Below are 21,400 nucleotides of genomic sequence, written 5' to 3' on the forward strand. Positions count from 1 at the left end.
ACCCATTTGGTGAAGTAGTCGACAACTATAATGATAAATTTTCGTTGTCCAATAGCAATCGAAAATGATCCCATATTTACCCCCCATTGGGCAAAAGACCAAGGACTCAAAAAAGATGTGAGTTCTACTGGCGGTGCATGCGTGAGATTGGAGTGTAATTGGCAATTATTGCATTTTTGCACAAACTCTAATGCATCTTGCTTGATCATGGGCCAGTAGAAGCCTTGCCTCATTATTTTTAGAGCAAGTGCCCTGCCACCAAGATGCTCTCCATATACTCCGGAATGAACTTCTCGTAGAGCATAATCAGCTTCAGATGGAGGAAGACACTTGAGATATGTACCTACAAACACCTTCTTGTACAGTTCATCCCCTATAAGGATGAAGTTGGCAGTCATGCGTCGGATATGAATTGATGTAGTAGCATCATATGGCAGTGTTCTGTCTCGGAGGAAGAAGATGATGGGATCCATCCAAGATGGATCTCTTGGGTCATCTATAGACAGTATTTCCCATGGGTCATGGATGTTAGGAAAATGTATCTCCTCAATATACTTTCTTTTATAGAGATCTTCATTTGTTGAAGTTGCAAGTTTGGAGAGGGCATTAGCTCGAGTGTTATGCTCTCGAAGTATATGAATGAGCTGACATGTTTCAATTTAGGCGATAAGTGTTTTTACCAGACTGAGATATTGCACCGGTTGTGAGTTATGAGCGTCAAATTCTCCTTCTACTTGGGATGCAACAAGTTGAGAATCAGTGTAGATAATCATGTTTCGTACTTCACAGTTGATGACAAGCTTAAATCCGGCGACAAGTGCTTCATATTTAACGACATTATTGGTGGTTGGGAATTTCAAATGAAGTTCGTATTCCAAAATGTCTTTCTTTGGGGAGATGAGTATTATTCCTGCACCAGCTCCTGAGTTTTTCAGATGTTCCGTCTACGTATAGTATCCACTGAGGTGACTGTGGAAGAGAAGAGGGTGGTTCATCAGAAGTAGGCACTGTACACTACCACAAAGTCGGATAAATTTCATATAAAAAAGGATAACATCGCAATTTCAATAAATTGGATGTCATCACAACTTGATGGGAAAAATTACTTCTGTACCCGTTCGTGAAATTTATTTCTCTGATCTTGGACTCTAATTTATTTTGTCTTCTATAATAAATGAAACTTTTCTCATGGGTTGATCTCATTTTTGGGGCTCACTATTAGGTCATTGGTGTATCTGAACTTTCTGCTCTGTTTAGAAATGAATTTCAGCTTCTGAAGTTTAAAAAATGTGGTTGTTAAAAAATTCTTTTAAATAGTTTTAGCAAACAGGGGCACAATGGTCATTTTTTCATAAACAGTTGACCCACCGCTGTTTTCACACAGCTGCACCAAACAGACAACCGGTTTCCCCACAGCAGCTTCCCCACAACAGCTTCCTGGAACAGCGCAGCTGTAGCTGAAAAGCTGATAGCTGAAAAGCTGAGAAGCTGCAAAAAGCTGAGAAGCTGCAGCTGCGCCAAACAGAGCCTAAATATGTCTGAAAAACTTTTAAGAGTTGTACTGACTTGATTTGAGTTTAATTTGACTCGAATTGGACAAAGTTTGATATTATTATGTCCGTCTCATCGAGCCAGTCAGTTTGACTATAAATTTGTTGAAATTAGAGCTCTAGATGACTCTTAATTAAAGTTTAAATATTTATTATTTAAAAAATTACTTTTAAAATGACCACAAATGATAAAAATTTACTAATGATGGAGTAAAAGTTCTAAATTTTAGGAACCCATAAAAAATTTTAAAGTTTCAAAAGATAATTTGTATACTTTGTTTTTTATGATTTGAATTAAATCCAATCAAATTCCAAAAACTTTCATAGCGAAGCTGCAACTTGCGGGCACGGTAGCCAAGCAGTTAACTACAGGGGTATGATTTCATAGATCCTCCCTCCCTCCCAACTTCTTGCTGGCACTCATCATATTTCCCTTTTATTCTCCCCTGCTACAAACACTAATTTGGTTTTAATGCCTTCCCTGAGACGAAGAGGAAGTTTGAGTGGCTGTAAAACCAAAATTTGTTAAATGCTTGTATTTTTAGAGGAAAAGCATTAAATCTATGCCCTTTATCTTTTGACATCTCTGAGGCATGGAATAATGGGAATGAGACGGGAGAAGAGGCAAGGCATTAGTAGGAAGGATTTAATGCTTAAATTAATGGCTTCTGACCAGCTACATTGCTGCAGGGCTACAGGGCTACAGAGAACGATGGAGCTAAAACAGTGCATGTGGCGGTGTGGCTTGGGTCATCGTTCTCGCGGGGCCACTGGCGTGCGCTGCTACTGCCATCGGCTGCTGAATGCTCCGCTTTGTCCCTCGTCTTTTAGAAAAGAGCGTCGTTTGGGCCTCCCCACTGCTTTATTTCTCTCTCCTCCATCGCTAGACGACAGAGCAGGGGTATTATCCCTGCTGCCACCTATCCCGAAGTGGAAACTGTCCGTTTAACCCATCTTCCCTTCTATAAATCCCCCGCTTCCTCTACATTGACTGCTCGCATGCAAAATCTCTTCTTTGATTCAATTCGGGCTAAAGATAATATTGCTTTTGGTTGCTTATCCATGCGGTATTGTATGTAGAGGAAAGGCCAGCAACAATATATGCATGAACTAACAGTAATAATGCTCGCTTCTCCTCCTCTCTTCTTTAATGCAGCCTTTACCAGCTTCTTTCTCTCTCTCTTGCTTTCTAACACTTTGGAGTGCTGAAGTTCATCATGCACAGCAGCAAGTCAATGCGATTGGCTGGGTATCGTAGATCCGTACGTTTGCTGAGGAAGCTGATATCAATGCGCTCTGTTTCCTGCTGCGTCATGCTTTAATTTATACCCTGTTTCATTTGATAAAAATATCTTCTTTATCGTTCGAAGAAGAAAAGGTGACTGCTTTCCGGCGAAAATGCCCATTGGGCAGATGAAGGAGGCTAATGGAGTTGAGAGGCTTTTTTTTAAGAAGCCGCTGCAGTCCGGCGAACTTATCAATCAACCGGCGACGAATCCTTCGGCGGTGGTGGCGAAGAAGAAGGTTGGTGTGCGGCGGAGGGGGAAGGGAAGGCTGGCTAAAGTAGATGATGGGTTGAAACCATTCGAACCGGCGGTCGGGGAAGTGATCCTCGTGGAGACGGTTGAGCCTCCGGCGTCGACGAAAGGGATCACTTTCCACCGGCGGCCTGGTTTCGGTCAGGTAGGCATGAAGTGCGTCGTCAAGGCGAACCATTTCCTCGCGCAGCTTCCGGATAAAGATCTGAACCAGTACGACGTGAGTACATTTTCGGTTTTTGCTGATCAATATCGAATTCTGATCGGAAATGGAGCGGAAATGAGTCAATTTATGGATGCAGGTGACGATTACACCGGAGGTGAGTTCGAGGCAGCTGAATAGGGCGATAATGGCGGAGCTGGTGAGGGTTTACAGGGAGACGGGGATGGGGATGAGGCTTCCAGCCTACGATGGCAGAAAGAGCCTATACACTGCGGGAGTTTTACCTTTTAGGTCCAAGGAGTTTGTTATCAATCTCAGCGTCGAGGATGAAGGGACAGGAATCACGAGGTGGGGCTTGGAATATATGCATATATTTATTTTTTTAAATGAGTTTAAGAGATTCTCCATTGTCCATTTCTGTTCAAGATCTATCTTATTTATGTCGTCTTTGCTTTAAAAATTTAATCTTTGAAGGGATAGGGAGTATAAGGTGGCAATCAAGTTCGTGGCTCGAGCTGATCTCGACCATTTAAAATTGTTTCTCGAAGGGAAGCAGACTCATGCTCCTCAAGAGGCGCTTCAGGTGCTAGATATTGTCTTGAGGGAACTATCGAATCAAAGGTGTTTCTTTTTTCTTTTTCTATTCTCCAAATTTATTTGTTTTCGTCCTTATTTTTTGATAAAATGAATGGAATTACAGGTACACTGTTGTGGGGAGATCCTTCTATTCTCCTGAAATAAAAAAGCCTCAGAGGCTGGGTGATGGTTTGCAGTCTTGGGGTGGGTTTTATCAAAGCATTAGGCCGACTCAGATGGGGCTTTCTCTCAACATTGGTGAGAATTTTTCTGCCAAGAGTTCTATCTTTTATGTCTGTGTTTTACACTTTTGCAAATATCTCCACTTTGCTCAAATTTGTGCTCTTTTACTCTGGATGTGTTTGCTGTTAGACATGTCCTCGACCGCTTTTATTGAACCGCTGCCGGTGATCGAGTTTGCTGCTCAGATATTGGGTAAGGATGCTATCTCAAGGCCTTTATCGGATGCAGATCGAGTTAAGGTATCCTGATTTAATGGAATAATCATAAGTTTAAATCATGTGATTTGCAAATTCCCATCATTTTATGGCGTGATTAGGATAGTTTTTCATTACTCAGCGTGAAAGATTGTTATACTTTTACCATGCAAATTTACCAAATGTAGCAGCCAAAGAAAACCATAAAAAATTTAAAATTTTACTTTATTGCAGTGGTTTCATGTGTATTTTTTAAGATGGAAGCAATTGTTCAGAATAAGCCTTCACTCATCATATTCATGTGATTTGAACTTCTCCTTTAAATTTGGAGACTAACTTTCTAAGATGTATTCAATTAATTATTAGAAATCAAAATTAAATTTTGGAAGATTTACATGCACACAACTCATTTCTTATGTATTGACACATGTAAAACCTAAACTTTAATTTTTACATGTATGTTCCGTTACCCATGCATGAAAAGGTGTAGAATTTTTGATGAGATACATGAGTGTTTGGCAATCAATAAACAACTTGTATTAGCGTTTTGAAATGATGTCAACTTTTTAAATATTTATGGCCCTACTTATGGGTCGACATTGTTTAACATGCCTTAATTACCAATCATTAAATAATATTCATGTTTGGTATGTTAACATTGAACAGATTAAGAAGGCGCTTAGAGGTGTGAAAGTTGAAGTAACTCATAGAGGAACCGTCCGTCGGAAATATCGAGTTTCTGGATTGACATCCCAACCTACACGCGAGTTAATGTACAATTATATTCTTCTTTCACTCTATTTAATTTTTCATGTCTGTTTGCATGAAATTTTGGTTAAATATAGATTTGTTTAGTTTTGCCTTTGAAGATTGTAATGTCATTTTAATGTAAAAATGTGATTGTGGCAATTAATCGCATGTATACGTACAAGTCACTAATTATTGGTGCAATTTCCTCTATATTATTAAAAATTTGACTGCTTAAAAATTTGTATCAACTAGCTCCAGGTGTAAAAGAATCTCCAATTCTTGAGGAGTATAAAGAGTTCCATCCTTAGAAAATGGGTCATCTGGCACATAGATAGGCTAACTCGGTAGCTCATTTTTTTGCTTTAGGTGTTAATTTCATAAATAGTCAAGTTATGGGTTGCATATGTGTAATTTTTCTTTAATTTTTTGGAGCAGATGATGGATTAAATTTGAGCATTTTATGCAAACCCACAATAGCTTCAATCTATCTCCCATCTCAGAGAAATTATTATGTATGTATAGAAATATATGGAAATTATGTGAAAAAGATTTAGGAACCTCCACATAGCCGTGTTCAAGCTTCTAATTAGTTGGCTGGATTTGCAACTCCCACACCTAATAATTTCTCCTCATCTTATTATACAGCTGTTTGCTTTTTAAAATAATTACAAATATTTTAAAAGGTAAAGTTAATATTTGCATTTTTTTTTTTGCAAAATCAACCATTGCATTACACAAGAGATCTTAAAATTTTGTTTTTTTTATTTTTTTCAGCTTCCCAGTAGACGAACAAATGAATATGAAATCTGTGGTTGAATATTTCAAAGAGATGTATGGATTTACCATCCAACATTCTCACCTTCCCTGTCTTCAAGTTGGAAATCAGAAAGCAAATTATCTTCCAATGGAGGTTTTATCAAATCTTCCACCTCTTTCGTAAAACATCTACTCCCTTTATTACTTATACTCGTTTTGGTACAGGCTTGTAAGATTGTTGATGGTCAAAAATACACAAAGAGATTGAATGAGAAGCAGATAACTGCCTTGCTCAAAGTAACATGCCAGAGACCCAGAGATCAAGAGATGGATATTCTACAGGTTTATTATTTTAACTCTATTTGTGACAAAAAAGCCATTCTTTTTATCTTATAGATGCTTTTAACTGAAAAGATTAACATATGAAAAGCATATTGAACTGTAGCTGTCATCTTTTGTTCCGTGTCTGAGAGGTCAAAGGGGCAACCTTTTGGACCATGTTGAGTCTCTCACTTGGCTCAAATAATGGAGTTGCAGAACCATGCTGAAGAGTTCCCATTTTATTCTGTTTGAAGCATGAGTTTTGTGGGTCCTGGTTTCTGCTAAAGCTTTTTTGCATAAGGGCTCACTTTTTTTTTTTTTTTGTTTTGTTTTGTCAGTCTGGTGGGTCCTTTCTGTCCCAAGTTGTCACTTTAAATCACCATAATCCATACTGCTTGAACCCTTTTTTTTTACACTAGAGATTAAGAGGCCACCTTGATGTTAATTAGCTAAAGAATAGTTTATTGTCATTGTAATCAGTGATGTCATTTATGTTGATGCATGGTGATTCATGTAAATGTAAGCTAAACATGATATATTTCATACATTTGTTTCAGACAGTTCATCAGAATTCTTATGAACAAGATCCCTATGCTAAGGAATTCGGAATTAGCATCAGCGATAAACTGGCCACCGTTGAAGCTCGGGTTCTTCCTGCTCCATGGGTATGCACGATTGCATGGATATGTTCGATTGATGTATTGATGGAGTATCAAGTATACCACAATCTCATGGCTGAATTTTGTTTTTTTTGTCGTTTTACTTTTTAAAGCTGAAATATAGTGAAAATGGAAAGGAGAAGGAATGTTTACCACAAGTTGGGCAGTGGAATATGATGAACAAGGTGTGGTGGCTATTTCTTCTTCTCTTTTTGTCATTGCATGTTTAAAACTACTTTTTTTATGATATTTCTTTCTACTCCCAAATAGAAAGTGATAAATGGGTGCATAGTGAGTAACTGGGCCTGCATAAACTTTTCAAGAAGCGTTCAAGAAAGCACAGCTTATGGGTTCTGTCAGGAGCTTGCGCAGATGTGCCAAGTATCTGGCATGGTAAAAATTTTCAGCTCATGAACTTATTATGGCTTATTTGATAACACTTTTGCCTTTTATTTTTTTCTTTTTTGGTTTGCTTTTTTTTTAAATATTTTTTTAATATATTTTTTCATGTCTTTACTTTTTATTTTTAAAAACAAATTAGTTTATTTTAAAAATACTCAAAACATCAATAAGTTGTTTTTGAGTGTTTTTAAATATACTAAGCATGTTTTAACATGAGAATCATGTTTCATTTTAAGTAATAACATAAACAAAACACATGAAGTAATAAATTTTCTGAATTAGAGTATTTTTTTTTGGACTCGGATAAAAAAAGATAATAATCTTGTTCACTTATTTTCCGCAAAAAAATAAAAAAATAAAAATAAAGAATGATCCCTTGTCTCCTACTAATTCGTCAGAACCGCGTGGCAATGGGGTGGGCTCTAGTGACAGTGAAGTGGGTTACACTTCTTGTCTGTGCTTGCACTTCTTGGCTGTGTTTGCAAATGGTGCTCTTTTGTTTTAATGTTTCATTTGGGATAGTTTGTGATTTTAAGGCCTCAGCAGTTTTTCAATAAAAAAAATTGGTTAAAGCATGTGGAAGAAACTGTAAATATTTTTTCATCCAAACAGGTACTAACATGCATGTGAATCAATTTCACATATATATGTGAGGAATCTCATTTAATACAAGACAATCTTTGAATAGGCTTTTGTTTGGCCTTTGGTTGTCAGTAACAGTTTTAATTCCTGCATTGAGCCAATGAAACCCATTATGCTCTTTTTTTTGGCAGATCTGTGTAAGTTTTGTCTGCTTTTCCAAATTTTGTTTTATTGAACTTTTTGTTTCTATTGAAGGTGGAATCATTTATTCTTTTGTTTCCATGATTAATTGAATAGTACATGTACTCTTTGGCTCTATATCCACCTTCTCTACTCTAATGACCTCTATAACACACTTTGCTTAGGAATTCAACAGAGAACCTGTGATACCAATCTATTCTTCTAGGCCTGATCAAGTAGAAAAGGCTCTTAAACATGTCTATAACATGGCAATGAATAAACTGAAGGGAAAAGAGCTGGAGCTTCTTCTAGCCATACTCCCAGATAATAATGGTTCTTTATATGGTCTGTCAAGCCTCATTGATTTGTTTTCTCTATTTTTCTTTTTTTTTTGTTAGTTATATTTCAAGGAAAAAATATTTGCCTATTTCATTTCAAAACTTTGTGGACGCAGGTGATCTCAAAACAATCTGCGAGACTGATTTGGGGTTGATATCTCAATGCTGTTTGACAAAGCATGTTTTTAAGATAAACAAACAGTACTTAGCAAATGTTTCACTCAAAATAAACGTTAAGGTGTGGTTCAAACTCTACTGATCATTTTATAAATGCGAATTTTATTAGTTAAAATTAATTTCTGCATTATTATTGCTTTTACATTGCTATGACTGCAGATGGGAGGGAGAAATACTGTTCTTTTGGATGCCATTAGTTGGAGAATTCCTTTGGTCAGTGACAAACCAACTATAATATTTGGAGCAGATGTAACTCATCCAGAGACTGGGGAGGATTCTAGTCCATCAATTGCTGCTGTACTTATAATATTTCTTAACATTTATACTATGAGAGTCCTGTTATTCATTTTTCAATGATAATTGTATTTGTTATTATTTTTATTTTTTATTAATAACTACAGGTTGTTGCTTCCCAAGACTGGCCAGAAGTTACAAAATATGCTGGACTTGTGTGTGCTCAGGCTCATCGACAAGAACTTATTCAGGATCTTTACAAAACTTGGCATGATCCGCAGCGGGGCACTCTTACTGGAGGCATGATAAGGTTTTTTTTTCCTTTTTTTGGGGTTTATTTGACCTGGAATAACTGATAGAAAACTCAACATTGAAAAACATTTAAAGTGACATACCTTTTAAATAACTGTTTTTTTTTTTACTTTCATTGCAGAGAGCTCCTGATTTCTTTCAGGAAGGCAACTGGTCAAAAACCAATGAGAATAATATTCTACAGGTACAATGTTGGTATTTAATATGGTTACAAGGCACTTCTATAAACTTTCTGCTAATTATGCCAAGCGGTTATAAGATATATTGTCCTTGAACTGGTGTTGGGGTAGCCCTGATGGTTCTGAGTAGCATTTTGATCCATGGGATCTTAAATGATATTGGTTTCTTATTTTCTGCTTCATTCTGACAGAGATGGTGTGAGCGAAGGACAGTTCTATCAGGTCCTTTTGTATGAATTGGACGCAATTCGTAAAGTTTGTTGTCGATCTCCATCAAATTTACTTCTAGAAAGTCGTCCCATTTATCGAATGATCCTTACAGCATGATTTTTGCAGGCGTGTGCTTCGTTAGAACCAAATTATCAGCCTCCAGTGACCTTTGTTGTGGTTCAAAAGCGACACCACACTAGGCTCTATGTGAACAACCATAAGGATAGAAACAGTTCAGACAAGAGTGGAAATATCCTGCCTGGTACTTCAATTGATAGAATGAATACTTATGGTTCAGTTATAGAAAATATATTTATTTCTTTTGGTTGCATTTATTTACATTTTTTTCTTATGAGAAAATAGTGTTTTTTGGATGATATAGGCACTGTGGTTGATACCAAAATCTGTCATCCTACGGAGTTTGATTTCTACCTTTGTAGTCATGCTGGCATCCAGGTAGGTTGGTGTCATTGTGCTTCAGCTATAGCAATATGTAAAAAAGTTGTAGAATTGCTGCGGGAAATATTATGAAGTTTTTGAAAGCTATTATGGATGTTATAAACCACTTTATTTTTAAAATTGATACATCAGCTTTTTTATAATTTGCCTCTATTTGAGCATGTATAATACCCCTGATCATACATGTACCTGCCAGGGAACTAGTAGACCAGCTCATTACCATGTCATATGGGATGAAAACAATTTCACAGCAGATGAAATGCAGACGTTGACAAACAATCTCTGTTACACGTAAGCCAACTCCCAATACACACTACTTTACATTTGAATGACAACCTGTGTGATACCTCACTGGTTTGATCCCACTTCCAGGTATGCTCGATGCACTCGATCAGTATCTGTCGGTATGTTTTTCAACCTCTTACCTGCTCACAAAAATTTTGTACCAATTTGTTGACTTTTTTTATCCTGCTAAAATATGTTCAGTGCCACCTGCATACTATGCTCATCTCGCCGCATTTCGAGCACGGTTTTATATGAAACCTGAATTCTCTGATAAGCAGACAACACATAACATAAGAATGCAGAATGGTTCTTCTGTGAAACCTCTGCCAGCATTGAAAGAGAAGGTGAAAAGGGTTATGTTCTATTGTTGAGTCTGAGAAGGCAAAAGAGAGGATGAGAAGAGGACTTATTGTACATCTTGCTGTACCTTATTTTGTAGAGTTGAGCTTTAATTCATGCAGGTTAGAAGCTGGAAAATCTTTCCAGATTGATTACTTGGTTGTTATTTGTTACACTTATACACAATCTGAGGCTAGAAGAGTGTAGTCATGTTCTTTTGATGAATGTCCAGTTGGGGGTTTTGAGGACTGTGCTGTAAACATCAATTAATTTTGGTTGAGAAGGAAAATAACAGTTGGATAAATATTGGGTTTGGTAAATGGAAGAAAGTCAATTTACTTGTATATTGGTTCATGTCATTGAATTTTATAATCACTTTTAATTTTCTTCATTTCCTTAGTAATTTATGCTTAAAAGCAAATTAATGAGAATGATCACATAAATTATCCCTCACTGTAAGTATTTCACACATGTGGGAGAGGTTTGCAATTTTGTGGCAATATCATTCATGAATGGCCTTTCTTCTGCTAATGAAGTTGAACACAAAAGCCTATTTGTGCCAATGAAAGCAAGCATTTGTGTCGACTCTTTGGTAGTAGCTCTTGCTGGCATCTTTGGCAAGCATTTTATGATCTATGATGCTATTGATTGCATAGGAAAATTAGAATTTTAATGTAATTGTATAAGCTTAAGTTATTTTTAAAAATATCATCTGTAGGTATTTTTTTGGCTGGTAGTATTACTCTCAAAATATAAAGATAGATGGGGATGGATGAGGTTTCACCATATTCTACAAATAAAATAATAATGTTGATTTTATAAAATTTTTAAATTGTTTTAAAATGGAATCATTTGATCGGTTATAGCATAAAGAGGAGGAATCAGTTAAAATTCTGACAGAATTTTGAATATCAATTATTATTTTCAGTCATAACTAATTAAAGGGAGTTACTTAAGTATATATAAATTAAAAATAAAGCTAATTTAATCATATTAAAGGGCATGTAATGTATAAATAAACTTAAAGAAGAGCATGCAAATACATATCTAACAATTGCCATTAAAGTGTATAGTGTTACAATCTAAAATGTATGTCTGTTTAATTAAACTTATGAAGAAGGTTGTGGGCTTCTAAAATTCAATGCCTAGCTTGAAAAGAAAGAACGAATGAGAATGAGGTGGGGTAATTTACCTTGAGGTTTCGGGTCAATTTTAAAAGGGACATAGGATGGTAGATAAGACACTACTCAATGACTTTACCATTATTTTGTGAGAATTTTATCATTTGAGTTTGAGGTTTCTCATAAGCACAAGCCCTTCTGTTAATTAACTCTCCCGGGAATAAGATAACACTTTAGATTAATGTTAATAATTAGGCACAATTGTTCAGACTTAACATATAGTATTAACATACTTAAATTATGAAACATGAAATTATCACTGTTAGTTTAAAGTTGATTGGTGATGAACTCATCAAGATCTCATGATTCTATCATCATGTGGTCCATTTACTTAGAGGTACTCAACCCAACCTAACAGAATGATCTTTGTCAACAATCATGAGTTGCTTCGTCCAAAAAACATATAAATCGAGGTGAATGTTTGTCTATGGAGACAAATATAAGTCAACATTGGCTTACAAAAGGATTTGTCCCCCATCAAATATATCGTATGATTCACAACTCAAATGAGAGAATCAACAAAAAACATGTAAAATAAAATTATGACTATTATATAATGGAGTCAACTGGCCAAACCATTTGATGGAGGCTACTTGCTAAATGATCGATTAGAAGGCTCTGGTTGTAACTGCTTCATTTGTGAAGTTGGCCAAATCATGTGGACATATAACTCAGTCCACCTCCATATTGACACATAATTAATTCAAGTTTGAATTTAGTAAAATAATTAATATGATATACACTTTGTGAGCTTTAGTCAATCTTAAACTTATCATCAACTAGTGATTATAGAGGGTGGATGAATTTTCCTTAAGACATTGAGTGATAGAATTTATTTAAATATTTTTAGATTTTATAATTTGAAATTTATCTTATGAATAGACCATTTCCGATTAGGATGTGCAATGAACGTGACAATCATTGGAGAATTAAGACTGAAATGCTTCTTTTTATAATTTGATTAAACTTAGTGATTTTAGCACTAAAAAAATGTTAGTCCAGTCAACACCAATCCTCATTAAGGAGGACTAGACTGAGGGCTCGGCCTTATCAACTCTAGCCCATGTAAGGAAGATGATCAGTTTGATCTAAAGAAGACTTACAATTCTACTCTATTGATAGAGCGACCCACTCATAAGGGTGTGCAAATTGACACATTATATGTGACTTTAAAAATAAAGAGACTTTATAAAATACAAAGTATTTGCATGCTCTGCGAACATACAAAATAAATACTCTCGGCCATGTCTCCGAAAGTCTCGGGCCATAAGACCCTACTGACGACATCCGACTTGACAAACTGGAACACGAACAATTCCTGCCGCTCAATCATGTCAGCTTAGCATTGGCTATGTTCCAAAAAACCTTCAATCGCTTCACCTCTTGGGTACTGGGTCGAACGGAAATTCCCCAGCCCCTTCAATGCAAAGCAACAACAATTTTTGATCGTCGGTTCTTAAACTTACTTTAGACACCTGACACCAGAGTTTGGTGTTGAAAGAGAAAATGACGCAACCATCCCGATCCACCTTCAACCCGAAGAAATAGGAGATGGGATAATATTAATATGAGTGTATTATATTATTTTGACGGCGATCCACATGCAGACAGATGTGTATGTTAAGAATATAAAATATAAGTAAAGTTAAAGTTAATACATATAGAAGTTTAAAATAATTTTTATTTAGTAAAGACCATTGATACATGCATTAATATATTCAAAGATTTCTCACAAGAATATGAAATGTTAGCATATTCCAAGGTTTCTTATAAAGATATGAAAGATCAACATGTATATTGATTTTTTTTTTTCCCTTGGTTATCGTAGTTTAGAGTGTGAATAACTCCAGGGTTATCTTTATATAACTCATTATGTTGTTTAACTATATTTTTTAGGTTTAAGCTTTTGAATGATTATTAGAGGAGGAGCCAATGTGTACAGGAGGTGAGAACAACAATCGATAAGGTATAAATTTCTACTTGTTAAGTAAATTGCTTCATTTAGTGGCTTTTTCATGAATGTTTGAATACTAAACTTTTAGTGATGGAAATAGATTAACAGATAATTTATTTCCCCCATTCGATAATCCGTTCCCATTTTGGTTAATTCCAAGCCCGGGTTGGGTCGTGACAAGGCAATTATATTATTAGAGAATTATTAAATTGCTTTATTTAGTCGTTATTCCTTGAATATTTGAATATTAAATTGTTAGCGATAGAAATATAATAACAAAGAATTTATTTTCACAATCTGACTATCCGTTTCTGTCTTGATTAATTTCAAGACCGGGCCAGGTCAAGACAAGACTGTTATACAGATCACCCAAAACTTGTTAATTACAAGTTTGACCAACGTCATTCATTCATTTCTCAAAATCTCAATCAAATATTAAAATTCATGGTAAAACTCCAACCCATATTTTTCATTATTATCAAATTCTTAATAGTTTGATCGTGGCACGTGTAAATACATCAAAAATTAAGAGGACAGTTGATTTGTAAATATCAATGTTGCGGGTGGTTTGTATGTAATTATCCCATCTCAACGTGTCGAATTGACTTTGCGTCTTTCCCTGACTTATAGATCACGGAAACATCAATTTGTTTCAGGAATTGATTCTTGAAGGTACGCAACAAGTGATTTGTAGTTAGTTGTTATTAATATACTTATCACATAATTCTAATGTATTCACATATCTAACTAACACTTGAACATTTTCATTTAAATTCATATCGCTGAAATCTTTAATATCACAGTAAAAATATCACAACCACCATCTTCTTAAATTGAAATACATCTTTTCAGACGTAAGTTTATAGCACCAATATGTTATAACTATAACTATCAAAAATTGAATGTTAGATATGTAAATACTTTAGTATTATGTGGTATGTATGTCAATTTCCTTATGCCAAGGAAATTAAGGATCTATCTAGCAAGCAAGTGAGAGGGAAAACACTCATGCATTCCTTCCATGAATTTATAATAAAAAAATTGTTGCTTCTTCAAACAATTGAATTTATTTTAAACTTAAAATTTATTTCACACTTTTCCCCATAAATATCAAATAATTTGAGACAAAAAAAATTTAAATTTTTTTTATTTTTTAATTTAGTTGAAAAATTTCCTTAAATTAATGTCATGAAATATCTAGGATATGGTTTTTTAAAAAGTTATTTACAAATTATTATTATTTTTAAGAGGAAAAATATATTTTTCAAAAATTCAAGTTCATTATAGATATATTTTTTATAATAGTTGAAGGCAATGTTTGATAGTTTTTAATTAAAAGAAATTGCAAGTCATTAATAAATTGATGTTGAAGTCTCAAAAAAAAAAAAATACGCTATGTCCATCTAGATGCATCTTCCTACATATATTTCATCACATATTGAAAGTAATATTAAAAATACAGACAACTAAAAGTTATTGCTTCCACATACTAGATTTTCTTCAAGAACGTATCATTTTCATTAAATTGAAGGTACATAAGAAACTCGAATTGCATGTAATTTTGTAGTAACATTATTCATGGAAGGCCTTTCTTTTCGAGATGAAACGGAGCAAGAGAGACCTAATTCTGTCGAGGAAAGCAAGCATTTGCTGATGCTTTGGCAACTAAACCAGATTGGTTGTTCTCCACCCCCTTTGCTGGCATCTCTTTGCTCTTTTGTAAACATTTTAAGATCCACTATGTAATTGATTCCATGAGGAAGTATCATTTTAATGTGATTATGCAAAGTTAAGTTATCACTGAAAACATCATCGGTAGGCCTTCTTTTAGTAAGCATCTCTAGTAATACTATTTCAAAACTATAAACATCTGCAGGGGGAGACAGGGGAGCTACTTCACCATACTCTATACATAAAATGTAAATATATGTTATGAGAAAATATTTCCTTAAAATACCATAAATCTTTGAGAGGAAATGACATGATTAATTTTAACATTGAGAAGAAGAATCATTACATCACCTGGGGCAATATAGCCAATAGTTTCTTTAATGCCACTTTTCTAGGAACAATCTTGAAGAGATATATTCACATTCTCGTAAAGCATTCCTGAGAGTCCAAAATCGCCCACATGTGCAATAATGTTATTATCAAGTAGAATGTTACTTGGCTTTATGTCACAGTGAATGATTGGTGGTTCACAACTATGGTGAAGATACTCCAAAGCTTCTGCAACATTGATGGCAATACTTAATCTTTTTTCCAAAGAGAAAAGATCATCTTCATTAATCTCATATTCTTGGCGGAGCCACGTGTCTAAGTTTCCCTTTGGCATGAATTCAAAGATCAAAGCTTTAAACTCATTAATGCTCGAGCACAAACTTAGGACTCGTACAAGATTACGATGTTGTATGCTTTTTAATGCATCACATTCATATGTAAGGCACTTCAAAGCTCCACGAACCTCAAGGTTAAACAATTTAATAGCCATAATAACACCATAATCTCTAAAGTTTCCCGCATAAACAAAGCCATATCTTCCACATCCTACTAGATGTGTAGTGGAGAAAACATTTGTAGCTTCAGCTAACCGTGCATAAGAAATTTTTGGAAATGGAGGGCTTAAAGATAAACCATAAGCTTTTCTTAAATATTTTTTGTTTTTTCTTCTACAAAGCAAAGTATAGCACAAAAAAAGGATGAACAAAATAACTACAATGTTAAGAATAGGGGATAAAATTTTGATTAAATGATGAAGTTTTGTTGATGATGTTTTGGCACATTTTGGCAAATGAAGTGTTAGAATTCCACAGCAAAGTTTTTCATTTCCAATGAGAGATAATTCTAAGGAATTTGCAAAGACACCTTCATATGACACCTCACCTTCAAGATTATTAAATGATAGATTCAACTTCTGAAGAAAAATAAGTTTTCTTAGAAATTGAGAAATAACACCTGATAAATTATTATGTGAAAGATCTAGTATTTCAAGACTCTTCACACTCCTTAAATAAATAGGGATGGGGCCTTGGAAGAAGTTGTATTCCATATATAATTCTAGCAATGATTGACAACTTCCAAATGTTTTTGGAATTTCCCCTCTCAAATTATTATTAGAAAAATCAAGGTAGAAGAGATTGATTAGACGACCAACTTCTAATGGTAGATATCCAGTGAAAGAGTTATAAGACAAATCCAAAGTATTTGAAAAGGAAGGAATGAAAAAAATTCTCTCGGAATCCAACCAGTTAGATTATTATGCTAATATCCAATAAAGTGAGATGTTGGAGATTTTTTAGGCTTGAATTATAGGGCCTGTTAATTGATTAGATCCTAAATCCAACACGCTAAGTCTTGTGATATTTTCTATGGAGTAGGGAATAATTACCGGAAGATCATTGCCATAAAAAAATATAAACCTTATAGCCTTTCAAGCATTCCAATGGTCTTGGGTATAGAACCTTCCAAAAGCTTGTTTTCCATCCCTAGACTAATTAGATTGGTGTACCTATCAAGTTTGTTAGGGATGCATTCTGAAGTATAGTTGAATCCTAAAGTTATTTGTTGAAGCTAAATGAAGAGGTTCCCAATTGATTTTGGAAGCCTTCCATGGAGGTTATTATCCTCAAGAGCTAAAATTTGTAAGCTAGTGCAATTAGTTAATGAATCAACAAATCTCCATTCCTTTGCTTCATTTGCTTCAGGTTGGTTATATTCCATATTGAGGCGTATAAGATTATACATTTTTCCAAGGTCTGGAGGCACCACTCCTGTAAAATTATTTTTGCTAATGTCCAAAAGGACTAAGCTGGTCACATTTTGAAGAGCTCGATCAAGTGAACTAATGAAATTATTATGAGCACAAAAAATGATTACAAGGTATGAAAAAGCTTGGGCAATATTAGCTGAAATGTAACCAGAGGTGATTTTTTGCCACCGAAACTCTGCGCAGTGAAGATAGGTTGTAGAATAAAGAAGGAATGTTACCTAAGAGTTTATTAACAACCATATTAAAGTCTTTTGGGTTATGAAGAACACCAATCTTCGGTGGGATGCCTCCCTCTAGATGGTTATAATAGGCATATAAACTTTCCAAGAAGGATAGATTGGTAAGTGAAGGTGAGATGGTGCCAATGATGTTGTTTTCATCGAGACGGAGGAATTTGAGTGGTGACATAGAGTTGATAACAAAAGGTATTTGTCCTGTGATATAGTTGTTGCAAAGGTCCAGAACTTGGAGAACAAAGATATGGTTCATCGTTAGAATAGCATGAATGTCTCCATTAAATGAGTTAAAGCTCAAGTTAAGATATTGTAGTTGTGGTAAGCACGTTAGAATTGGAGGGATCTCCCCATAGAGCATGTTGAGGCTTCAAGCCTTCTCAAGAAGGTGAGATTAAATATGGAAGGCAAAAGAGGACCAGCCAACCCGAAGGAACGAAGATCCAAGGCCGTGACTCGTTGTGGTGCTTGTAGCCGCACGTGACCCCTTCTCATGAGCAAAAGAGGTTGGTGGCATTCCATGAGCTCGCAAAAATGGTAGAAGAATCCACATTTCTTTGCTTTAGAAACTGATTCTTGAACACAAAGAGTAATTCATAGTCTGTACTATTTCTTCCAATTGCTAACAATTGTTGGGAAGATAAACAAACAGAGAAGAGAATAATTAAGTGTTTGATGACACTAAAAATTTCCACTATTGAATATCGGTGACATGTGCCAGGAAACTAAAAATCTAACAAGAGAAAGAGAGCTACTTCACTACCTTTGCCATCTTGAATTTATAAAAAGAAGGGATAAATGCATATATAGTACTCAAAACATTGTTAATTACAAAACTAGTGGAATTCCAATTAACCACATAATTACTGCATTTGTGGAGTCACAAAATGTTTAAATTTCTTTCTTGATTGTTTCTGAATGAAATGATGGGTGATCTATCTTCTTTTCTTTATTATTTCATGAAGAAAAATTATTATCATCTTTTTTTTTTTGCTTTTTATATTATCATTACATATAACTTTTAATATATGTTATTACTTACGATTAATAATATAAAATTTATACAAGAATCAAATTTCATCAATTTCTATGATAATTTATTTATTCATCAAACATGAAAAACTTATGAATGATCAAGCAGTGAATAAATACCATTTTAAATACTAGTTTTGTTAATAACTTCCACCAATTAGAATCATCCAATGCATGCAATGCAATAGATCACCAATAGCTCAGGTTTAATAAAGATTTTCTACTTTAAAATCATCATTTGCTCCACCTATAGAAGACATACATTTTTAAATTTTTTATTCATATGATGGAAAACTAAATCTTCATTTATTGAAAAACAAATTAATATCATCTTAATTTTAATTGCCAAATACTTAATCTAATATTTTTTTTTTGATTTTTTTTTTAAATTTTAACTTAGTAGCATTCTGAGTTTAAGTGATTTGATCATTTAGCATGCTGGCCAGAGCAGATGAGGGTAATTCAATTTATACTAGGCCAATCCACACAACATTCTCAAACAGTCTGCACATTTCTTAGAGCACCAGCATAATGGAATTTCAAATTTTGGTGCATTTGAAGGGCGTTAGTGCATATATTTTAGAATATTTTAATGATGATTGAATGATGAATATCTGGTCCTTACAAGTCCTTAAAGGTGCTTTCAAAGTTTGGGCCCTCCTAAATTAATGCATTTGTATTATTTATATTGACTAAGAAAAGTATGCGACGACTCCTCAATCAACCAAATATTTAATGCAAATGACTAATGACTTGCATTGATCACATCATGTGGATGCTTCACTTCTCAGATGAGGTGACTGAGTTTTTATTTTCATATCTATTTTTCGATATAATTTTTAAATTTAACAAATATTATTAATCATGATGAACAATATAATTTTTATACGATAATTAAATCTCATCCATTTCTATGACAATTTATTTATTAATCGAATATGTAAAAAATTATAACAATGATCAAACACCATATAAATACATTTTTTAAAATTACTAATTTTATTCATATGTTTGATCACCAATTAGAATCATCCAAAGCATGAACTAAGAGATCATCAATAACGCCTGTGTTTATAAGCGCAAGAGATCAAACCCAAAAAAAAAAAAAAAAAAAAAAAAAAACCTTTTATGAAACCCCTTTGATGTATCCTCCTCTAACAATAGATCCAACCCGAAAAATAAAAAAAATACAACCTTAACATAAGAGTGAATCACAACAAAGGTACATGCATGAACTAAGTGCTAAGGCAGATTATTTCTTTCGAAAAAATAGATAAAAAGAAACCACTACTATACCTCCCACTAATTTTCGCTATTTGATGATTGAAGCATCAAGTTTCAGCTATCAACCTCAATATATGTGACCAACTATGACCTATGTATCTAGTTGTTATTGTGGCTCTCAACTATGACCTATATGGTTAACTGCTACTACGACTAACAATTATGACCGGTGTTATTAACTATGACCTATGAAGCTAAGTGCTACTATAGTTCCAACTATGGTCTCTATGGCCAACTGATGGTATTACAACTATCAATCTCGGCCTAGGAGACCAATTGCTATTATGGCTTCAACCTATGGTCTCTGAGACCAATTGATGCTATTGCAGCCTTTGACAACAGTCTTTAAGAAAAAAAATACTATCTTTGTAGCAATTAGGTATGCCCTTTGAAGCGCACTATCACTATTATCCCCAAAATCTCATTTGTTTTAGCCCAATTACGACTATTAATGCTGGAAGACTATTATACATGTATGATTATCAATATTTTAATTCCATCTTCTTTAATTCAAGTGAAGACTGCACATTTATACTCATAATTATACAATAGATTACTTCGACTGGGCAAGACTCCGTGTTTCTTTTAGTTTTTCAGGGTTTTTCCACATAAAAAAAATCATGGTGTCTTATTTTGCTACATTTTTATTATCTTTGTGTGTTGGATCTTCGTGCAACGCTAAGACGTTAAATAATCACTATATTATCACGAATCTTCAGTCACACAACAATATATACAAACTTACCTAACTACATACTTGAATATGAAAATGCAAAATATTATGTTAAATTAGCTTTGAGTTGCATCCAAGGATATATTTTCAAAGTGAAGCAAATTTGATTTCATTTGAATCACTTATCAGTCATAATTGTACTTCATAAGTAATTAAAGAGAATTTGTTAAGTATTTTGTAAATTTAAATAAAATAAGAAAAGAAATTGAAAAATATTAAAGAGCATGTAATGCAAAAATAAACTTAAAGAAGTGCATATGAGCATCTAAGTACATATTTAACATTTGCTATTAAAATGTTAATGTTACAATTTTATATATATATAATTGTGTTGTCACCTCATTTAATTAACTAATAACATTTCCAAGTCCAAGTCTAAGCCATTGATTGCTTTCAACTTGACGTCGATCAGGACTTAATAAACTTGGTTGTTCAATTAATCAGCAATACATTCATGAATTTTGCCTTTATTTATTTAGACAGTTAGCTTAAATTGACATCCGGCGACTCTTCACTCAACAGAGTTGATGTCGTTGTGGAATTCCAAGGCAGTTTACATCATTTCAAACTTACATGCATCCCACCCAATTCCTATGTATCTACATTTCTAATACCTAAACCTTTACATTTAATTTTATCACATAATTCTTATGTATTTATATATCTTAACCCTTGAAGATTTATATTTACATCAATATCACTCAAATCCTTAATATCGCAGTAAAAATATCACAACAACAATATTTTTAAAAATAAAATACACCTTT

At 34.1% G+C, this 21,400-nt stretch overlaps 2 protein-coding genes across 3 annotated transcripts; one reads left to right on the forward strand and one right to left on the reverse strand.

The window, feature by feature from the left end:
* The first annotated feature begins 2,428 nt into the window (after positions 1-2,428).
* LOC110026021 (protein argonaute PNH1-like) lies at positions 2,429-10,767 on the forward strand. Of its 2 annotated transcripts, none has more exons than XM_020726763.1 (22): positions 2,429-3,308; positions 3,391-3,599; positions 3,726-3,872; positions 3,952-4,085; positions 4,200-4,309; positions 4,931-5,037; positions 5,789-5,924; positions 5,996-6,112; positions 6,649-6,756; positions 6,864-6,935; positions 7,021-7,143; positions 8,100-8,259; positions 8,369-8,490; positions 8,589-8,726; positions 8,831-8,973; positions 9,097-9,159; positions 9,346-9,409; positions 9,491-9,626; positions 9,747-9,820; positions 10,020-10,114; positions 10,196-10,227; positions 10,310-10,767. In XM_020726763.1, the coding sequence occupies exons 1-22, from the start codon at positions 2,949-2,951 to the stop codon at positions 10,477-10,479; spliced, it is 2,820 nt and encodes a 939-aa protein (XP_020582422.1). In that variant the 5' UTR covers positions 2,429-2,948; the 3' UTR covers positions 10,480-10,767. The 2 variants fall into 2 exon arrangements, with proteins under 2 accessions (XP_020582422.1, XP_020582423.1); XM_020726764.1 differs by having other exon boundaries at positions 3,732-3,872.
* A 4,877-nt stretch (positions 10,768-15,644) lies between these two features.
* LOC110025980 (probable LRR receptor-like serine/threonine-protein kinase At3g47570) lies at positions 15,645-16,073 on the reverse strand. Its single transcript, XM_020726695.1, has one exon. The coding sequence runs from the start codon at positions 16,071-16,073 to the stop codon at positions 15,645-15,647; it is 429 nt and encodes a 142-aa protein (XP_020582354.1).
* Between the last annotated feature and the right edge of the window lie 5,327 nt (positions 16,074-21,400).

This window comes from Phalaenopsis equestris, unplaced genomic scaffold, assembly GCF_001263595.1.
Source record: "Phalaenopsis equestris unplaced genomic scaffold, ASM126359v1 Scaffold000347, whole genome shotgun sequence".
In the NCBI taxonomy this organism is placed as follows: Eukaryota; Viridiplantae; Streptophyta; class Magnoliopsida; order Asparagales; family Orchidaceae; genus Phalaenopsis; species Phalaenopsis equestris.

Excerpts from the sequence above, each read along its gene's own strand:
- LOC110026021 (XM_020726763.1), top strand. The coding sequence starts at position 2,949 with ATGCCCATTGGGCAGATGAAGGAGGCTAATGGAGTTGAGAGGCTTTTT. Across the intron at positions 8,974-9,096 it reads CTTACTGGAGGCATGATAAG|AGAGCTCCTGATTTCTTTCA; the intron begins GTTTTTTTTTCC and ends CTTTCATTGCAG. Across the intron at positions 9,160-9,345 it reads ATGAGAATAATATTCTACAG|AGATGGTGTGAGCGAAGGAC; the intron begins GTACAATGTTGG and ends TCATTCTGACAG.
- LOC110025980 (XM_020726695.1), bottom strand. The coding sequence starts at position 16,073 with ATGGCTATTAAATTGTTTAACCTTGAGGTTCGTGGAGCTTTGAAGTGC.